General features: G+C 45.2%; 1 protein-coding gene across 1 annotated transcript in view; it reads right to left on the bottom strand.

Annotated features, from left to right (window-relative positions):
- The window catches only part of LOC119339581 (disease resistance protein RGA5-like), a 15,895-nt gene extending 7,796 nt beyond the window's left edge, over window positions 1-8,099 (bottom strand). Inside the window, exon 1 of the mRNA XM_037611583.1 lies at window positions 7,316-8,099. Coding sequence (XP_037467480.1) covers window positions 7,316-8,099 — 784 coding nt within the window. The remainder of the gene's footprint in view (window positions 1-7,315) is intronic.
- Window positions 8,100-8,809: the final 710 nt, after the last annotated feature.

Here is an 8,809-nt window from a genome sequence, read left to right as displayed (position 1 = left end):
GGCCGCGGCTCCGTCCGGCCCCGTCCCTCCCGTCCCCGACCGCCCCTGCCTCACCATCCCCTCCACCGCCTCGCCTCCTGCCACGCCCCTCTCGGTGAGCTACATTTTTTTTTTCATTTTTTTCCATTTTTTTCTACTGTTGGATGGATGAATGAATGCATGGATAGATGTTGGATGTTAGATTGTTAGGTTAGATGTTAGATGTTAGGTTGTTAGGTTGATATATAGTTGAATGTTGGATGTTATGATGTTAGATTGTTAGTTTGCATTATTTTTATCATGATGATCTTGTCATTTGAGATGTGCTCTCAAATTGGTATAAGATGAGTGATTATTTTTATCATGATGATCTTGTCAAAAAAATTGAACCGGACAAAATTTGACACTTGACAAAATAAGATTTTTTTTCATAGTTTTAAGTGTCAGTGCTTAATGTTAAGTAGCTATGTGAGATGTGCTGCAAAATTATGATATGATCAGTGGTTATTTAATCATGATGATGTTGCAAAAAAATTGAAGGACAAAATTTGACACTTGACGAAACATGATTTTTTTTTCATAGTTAAAAGTATCAATGCTTAATGTGAGGTGATGACCTAAATTTTTTTCACTCGGTGTAATTAACAGGATTTGTGGTGTTCCATCTTCGTGGAGTGATTGTCGACGTTGGAGGTGTTGGTCCACGATCGTCCGTCTCCTTTGATCGACTACATCGGAGGGTGAGCAACAATTCCATGACCTCGTCCACTTTTTTTCATGTCACTAGATTAAATTTTCACATCAAGTCGCGTAACCTAGGTCTCCCGTCCGAAAGGGTTGCATCGATAAATATGCATTCAATTGCATATTTATCACCGCAGCTCTTTCGGATTGTCCAGCGCTTTCCACGGATAGCCCGAGGATGTGTAGATTGGGTACGTTGTTCATGCTCTACCCCGTTCCGAGACAGGATTTAGGCGGCGCCTCCCTGTTGTTCTCCGGATGCACATTCTCTCGGCATTTTGCCGAGACGTGTATTTGGAGAACAGCGGGGAGGTGCTGCCGAAATTTTGTCTCGGAATGGGGTAGAGCATGGACAACGTACTCAATCTACACATTCTCGGGTGGGATTAGGACCCATCTTTACCTATTAGAGATGTAGGTGGATTAAATGTCGTTTCTCGTCAACCTTGTAAAAAATAAAATATTGATGTGAGTAATGTAAATGAATCCTTAATTTTGTTGTGTGGCTTCCAATAAAGCAGAGATGGCAGATAATCAGTGGATGTATAGTGGGTTTTTCCGTCGGAATCAAGTAACAACAGAGTGGATCAAGAAAACGGATGTGTTTTTGAAAGAGATATTCCGTAGTCCAATGAGGATGGTGCCAGAATGCCCGTGTGCCAGATGTAAGAGGCGTATCCGCAGAGATAAGAGTGAGATGACTAAGCACCTTCGCACGCATGGATTTATGCCCAACTTTAATATGCCGATAAACTTTGCCCAGCGGGACCGTGGTAGAGAGGATGTGATACGACAACGCGTCGCTGGTTATGAGGACGATGGGGTTAGAGACATGCTACATGATGTCTTTGCTGCACAACCGACACCTCCGTCACATTCAGCGAATGAACCGGAGGAGCCGGAGGAAACCGCAAAGGCCTTCCTGGAAATCTTGGCCTCGCAAAGAAACCTCTCTATGAGGGTGCCAAGCTGTCTGTGCTGGATGCCATCTCGCAACTGATGGCAGTCAAGGCTGAGTACGGCTGTAGCCGAGGTTGCTTCGAAGCATTTCTGGGAGTATGGGCTAATAGCCTGCCTGAGGGCCATGAACTGCCGAAAACCATGTACGGTACGAAGAAAATCATGAAGGCGCTCTCGATGGACTATGAGAAAATACATGTTTGTCCAAAGAATTGCCTTTTGTTTAGGCATGAGTATACGGATGACAAGTACTGTAGGAAGTGCGGTTCCTCTCGGTATATTGAGGTGGTCGATAAGCATGGTCAGAAGCAGCAGCTAAAAATCCATGTGAAGGTTCTTCGGTATCTTGATTTTATAAAAAGACTGCAGCGCCTTTTCATCACCGAGGAGTCTGCCAAAATGATGAAGTGGCACAAGGAAGGGAAAAGGTACAATCCAAAAAAAATTGTACATCCATCAGGAGGTGAAGCATGGAAGTCATTCGATATAGAGTACCCGGAGGAAGCAGCCGAGGCTGGGAATGTCAGAATTGCTATAACAGGTGATGGGTTCAATCCATATGGTATGTCGTCTAATCCATACAGCTGTTGGCCCGTATATGGTATGTCGTCTAATCCATACAGGTGATGGGCTCATGCACCCTATAATTTCAATTAAACTTATAGGGAAATGATCCGACCGAATCAATGGATGAAGAATTGAGATGGGTTTCCATGGGTTTTGATCCTGTCGTCATGACATGCGAAAAGTATGATGTGAATGGGTATCGCTTCCATACAGAGGAGCACCAGAACAGTCGGCCTGATCCCAAAACCATAAATACCGGAGTCTTCATTGAAGGAGATAATGAAGTAGATTACTACGGAAGGGTAGGAAAAATATACGAGCTTACATTCAAACGTGGCCGCGAACACCTAAGTCTCACTGTGTTCAAATGCCGATGGTTCGACCCCGAAAAGGGTCTGAGACATACGCCTTCTGTTGGTTTAGTTGAAGTTAAACCATCAACCGTCTATGCCGGAGCTGATCTCTTTATCGCCGCTACCCAGGCCACACAAGTATATTATCTGCCTTACCCATGCCAGAAAGAGTACCTAAAGGGTTGGGAAGTTGTGTTCAAGGTGTACTACGAGGCTTGCAGCAACGCGGAGTACGGGACGACCGCTAAGGCCGTGATCACCAAATTTTGGGTAAGTTCTCTTCTGAATCACTTGTCTTCAGTTTCGTTCATAGTTTATCATTGAATCACTCAACTCATGCCTTGTTTGCTTCTGGTTTTTGCATGATTGCAGCAACTCTATAGAGTTCTTGACGAGCACAAGGCCAGAGCCGACGTGGTCTTGCCTGCGGCTGCGAAGAAGAAAGCTCGTCAGTTGCGGTACGAGGTGCGCTGGGTTGCCGTCTCGCAGTACTACCACTACTACCTGCAACAAAAGATGGCCAAAACTCAAGCGCAGAAGCTACGACTTACCTTGAGCAAGGAGCAGTTCATGATGGTAACTATTACTAACTTTTCATTGTTTCAAGCAGTCAACTATATGTTTCGTGCTCACATGTCATGCTTCCAAAATTTGCATAGGTTGTTCCTCGTTGGTGCTATGGAAGGCATGACGGATGGGCGAGTTTGGTGGATAGGTGGCTCGGCGCAGATGCAGAGTTTGCTGCCAAGCGCATCAAGGCCCGGGCTAGCCGTGGAGACGACGGGACACACGGCCAAGGAAACAGGAACCACTGGGGCTTCAAGGCCATGAAGGTATATCTATGTGCATGATGCATTTTTGTTCTTCTTTACGTCATGTTCTTATGTATGGCTGACTTCTATTTGACGTTGTAGGAGGACAAGTTGAAGAGGCCGCTCTCAGACATGGAGTCGTGGAAGCTGGCCCGCGAGCGGAGTCATCGCAAGGAGGGCGAGAGCCAGTACTACGGCAAGACCGAGGAGCACCTAGGGTCTTACATTCATCACTATCAGGAGTTGCATCTGGATGTTCCTGTTGCTGAGGTCGCCCAGCCTCAGATCGACGACACGGCGGTGGTGGCCATCCAGGGGAAGAAGAATGGCCGGTATCCGTGTTTCGATGGCTTGATCACTCCTTCGATCTCGTACACACGGCTTCGGGCTAGCAACCCGAGCCAGTTAGAGAGTACGGGGCGTTCACAGACTCCCTTAGCCCGCCAGCATGCTGTAAGTACTTCCTCTTTATCTTTTTCTATCTTGCATTCTCAGTTTATTTTCAGCATTGCTCACTTAGAAACAATCTAAATTATGTAGGCATATAAGGAGTTTGTCGAGCATAGGAATCTCGAGGTGCGGGAGTACTTGAAACGAGTGAAGGCAAACGATGATTACAACCGTCAGATGATGACGGTTAGTTTTGCCCTCTTAAAACCAACCTAAATTTTTGCACTTTCATTCCTTCTGATCTTCTAGTTTGCTTGTTTAACTAACATTCAGGCTATGTTGGCGTCTTGGACTAACCGCACGGATCCACCACAAATGGGACCCCCACCACCACCTGCGGGAGAACCCCCACACGTGCCCACGTTCGATGAATGGGTGGCACTAGGCAGTGATGGTCCGGTTAGTACATTTGCCTAACTACTAGCAAACTAGTTCTCATTCATGAAACACTATCATATCATATTTACCGTTAGAATCTTTTCTGAAACATGTAGGGGACCGGTGGCTCGACTCCTGCTCCGTCGACCCCAGTCACTCCGATCTGGCAGAGTGGTGGTGGTCGCGATGGTGGTTTTGGCGGAGGTGGTGGTGGTGGTTTTGGCGGAGGTGGTGGTTTTGGCGGGGGTGCTCTTGCTTGATGATTCCGTGCATGTGGCCATCGTGCCATGCCTTTCATATTCCTACTTTTATCATGTTTCATGTCTTGCACTACTTTTATGTTCATGAACTTCCATCGGTGATGATCTTTAGATGATGTGATGAACTTCAGTATGTTTAGATGATGATGGTGAACTTGAGTATGTTTAGATGAACTTGAGTATGTTCACATGATGAATTGTCATATTTCTGCATAATTTCATATTGTTCTGTTTTGAAATGCTGTCAAATGAATTGGAAAAAAGAAAACAGGGAAAATAAAAAAAAACAAAAAAAACTATGCCTACGGCAAAGCCGTCGGCATATATACGCCCAGGAGTTACCAGGGCTTGCCACGTGGCACATCTATGCCTACAGCAAAGCCGTAGGCATATATGAAAAACTATGCAGACGGCTTTGCCGTAGGCATAGCCCTGCCGCCAGGAGAAGCCGGGGGACGACACGTGGCGCATGTATGCTGACGGCTAGGCCGTCGGCATACATTTCCATCTATTCCGACGGCCAAGCCGTCGGCATACCTGCGGCACGTGTCGTCCCCTGAATCGCCAGCGCTGTTGACGGCGCCGTCCGTTGCCGTCAGACGGAAAACAACGCCGACGGCTAAACTATGCCGACGGCTATCCCACGGCCGTCGGCATATGCTCCTATGCCGACGGCTATACTACGCCGACGGTCTGACACATCTACGCTGACGTGATCTACGCCGACGGGGATATGCCGACGGCAGCCGTAGGCATAGATCTGTGCCGACGGCAATGGACCTATGCCGACGGCCCTGGGCCGTAGGCATAGCCCGCGAGTCCGGTGGTGATTGGGATGAATCGGCATACTGAGGCGCAAACACTCTACTAAAGAATAACCTTTTTGAGTCTTGGTCGTTGAGAGGCTTCATTTTGTAAATGCACTGCTGGCGATTGTGACATGCCTGTCGAGGCACATCTTCCACTCGTGTAGTTACTATTATTCTACTCCCATTGCCACTATCTGGAAAAGCACAACTAATGATATCCCATCTTTGTCGATCCCACAAGTCATCGACTACAATAAAGTACCTGTCGTGGTTTGAATAGGTTAGTATGTACTTATAGATTGTACATGAAACCATTGAATGCCTTCAAAGAGGATGAACAAAAACAATACAAAAAACTTGATTATAGTAAATCTGCCATTTCTTAGACTAAATCAGGAGATTCATATGGCATACAACCCTAAGTAATACTAAAATTACATTCACGTGTTAAAAGTTAAAACTCAATTACAATGCATTGCATTTAATTTAGATCTGAACTATTACGTTACAAAATCATTTCACCCTCTGCCAAAATACATAGAAGATGTATTTTAAACAACGTTTGGGACATCGCTTCTCATTAACTTATCGGTCGACCCAAGATAAGAGATAAATCAGCTTATCGGCCAATTTTTCACTTTTATCGGTTAACTATTTATCGGCAAGGATTTAAAAAATCTCATGTTTTCGTATCATCAGGATCAATCAACATCACAAACGCGTAAACCATGTCATCTGTATTCCTCTTAAACGACCTGGGATGTACTGGAAATAGCCATCTTTTTTAGCCATATACACAAACTATAGGCATCAAGACTACAAAAACTCAACCAAAATAAAAAATTGGGAGCTAAATCAATTGGGTCCCACATATTTATTAATAACCGATATATCGGTCGGACCGGTAAATACCAGTGGTATTCACTAATCCTATCGGTCTGACCCAAATAAGATAAATCGGCCGATTTATCGGCTTACCGGCCGATATTTTGAATTAAAAAAGTGCAAGTTCAAATTTTGACGCAAGCATCTTGTGACATACTTTATTTCCTTAGTTACAAAATCAACATCATAAGGGTGTCCATTGAAATGCATACCATTAATATCAAATGTGTGCAAGACAACCAGCACATTATTGGATTAAATAATTTGTTGGTGAACCAATAGGAAAACAAAGAAAAATTCATCCGATATTTTTGAATCCCTACATTTTAATTAGTTTAAAGGTTAACACAAAATTCATGTATATTATTGTATTTCTATGTACTGTGTTTCCAACCGAATACCTAGACTTTTTTCATCTTATTCAAAAGAGTACGACGATGGCCATACACTCTCCATCTCCTTCAGGAGCGACATGACAAACAAAGGTCAAGCCATCCTGATCTAACGGTATCACCCCTACTGGCACTGCAAGTATGTGCCGCCGGCAGGGCCTGCCTGCCTCCATTCTGACTCCAAATGTCATGCCAGTGCTCCAGGAGCAAGGGTTACTTTCTAGGCGAATGTGGAGGCTTATGGACTATGGAAGCAATAAGGATGGATAAAAGATAAGAAATGACGTACAACCAAACGGGTTATAAGATTGAAACAAAAAGGTTACGTAGACTAAAATGCGCAAGGGTACCCATATAAAATAGATTATAATGAGGCAGAGTGTCTCTAACACACAAAATGGACTATATCACCCATTTATCTAAAGTGGCATGTTTCTATATCCACCATCAATTCTTTTATGAGGTACATGGAAACAAGGTAAGTTATCTTTGTCCTACAACTTTGGTCTTAATTATCCTTTTTATGAGCTCAATTTTTTCTTGGACAAAAGCTAAAATATGATTTGTCCTATGCTCAAAAGAAGCCTCTTTAACTACTGCTTAAAAAAATGTTAAATCATGCCACAATCTCCTCTCTAAAGTGTCAGTCAAAAGATGAGCATCAATTGAATCTCAGAGTTAGATCATCCACTAGCTATACCATGCAATTCCATGAGTGACTATTTGAAATAAATAAGTACCTCTTGTCTCTGAGATACTCTTGAAGCTCACTGACGATATCTTGCACCTCGTGAGTGCCACAAGTGTTTCCCCCAAGCTTAGATTGTAGCCCAATCAAGAGCGCTGCCATGTCGGGTCTTTGGGAAACCGACACAAATGCCTTACAGTTGAATTGTTCGCCGATCTTATCATACACCTGTTTGGCAAGTGTAGTTTTACCAAGACCTCCGAATCCCACAACCGACACCACCTTGAGTTTTTCCTCTCTATCTGCTAGCCAACTGACAAGCTCTTCCCTTGGACCATCAATACCCACAAGGGAGGCCGCCTCTCTGTAGAGTGCCGACACCCGAGGATCGACGAGCACAAGGGTAGAGCTAGAGCTACTGCTATCATCAAGCTTGTACCTTTTGCGTCGATGATTCGCCTCTATGGCACGATCCTTGAGCTCCTGAATCTGGCTAGTAAACTGGTGACGCGCCCACAGGGTCTTGACAAGTTGAGTGGTCCGCTCGATAAAACCAGCGTTTTCACTGGCACTTCCAAGATTGAGAAGGAAGTCATCGAGGCAATCTTCCATGTCGTAAGCCATGTCCCTGACATGGTCCCGCCAGTCCTTGGTCAAGGGATCTAGTTCATCCCTCAGCCCCAGCTCCTCCAGGAAGGCTTTCATGGTGCTGAGCTCCTCCTCGAGGAACCGCACATGATGCTCCACCCCTTTGAGCTTCTGGCACTCGTCGCCCAGAAGGTCGGTGAGCTTGGCGAGGAGGTTGTTGACGATTTCTGACATCTTGATCTTGATCTCTCGTTTCTCGCTTGTGTGCTGCGAGTAAGCGCGGCGGCGCTGGCGCACAGCGAGCGATGGATCTGCAACCGGAGGTGGATTGGGCGGTGGTATGGTAGGACGGGAGGGCGGGGATTGAGGAGAGGAGATCCGAAAATCTGATGGGGATTTGGTTTGGGGCCTCCGAGAGGGAAGATGAAGGAGAGCGGAGAGTGGAGTCAAGGTCAATGCGGACTTCTGCGCCTGGGAGAGGGGAAATGGGAAGGAAACTCACGTTGCTTTGCTACTAGTCGTTGCTTCTGCGCCTGGGAGAGGGGAAATGAGTACTAGTAATTGTGAGTGTTTTTTCTTTTGTAGTCTAGCTAGTCGTTAGTTTATGCACTCGTGACCGTGAGACGCTTGGTTAAGTAGCTCAGCTAGGCCGATCCGTTGTGTGCTTTTTTGAAATTAATCTTCTTTTTCACCATCCCTTTCAGGGCATCTCCAACAACGACCCGTAAATTTCCTCCCGCATCTTTTTATGGACAGAGAGAATCAGTCCGCGCACACAGATGCGGGAGGCAGCCATCCAACGCTAGCCACATACATTTCAAACAACCTTTCAACAAACCGGATGAAATTCATGCAAACTCTGGCGGATTTCATATAAATCTGACGAGAACGGTTACATTTGGAGATATTTTAACTAAAAAGTTAAAACTATGTGCACGTACGGT

The sequence above is a fragment of the Triticum dicoccoides genome, chromosome 7B (genome assembly GCF_002162155.2).
Source record: "Triticum dicoccoides isolate Atlit2015 ecotype Zavitan chromosome 7B, WEW_v2.0, whole genome shotgun sequence".
In the NCBI taxonomy this organism is placed as follows: domain Eukaryota; kingdom Viridiplantae; phylum Streptophyta; class Magnoliopsida; order Poales; family Poaceae; genus Triticum; species Triticum dicoccoides.
This window is presented reverse-complemented; position numbering and strand designations above follow the sequence as displayed.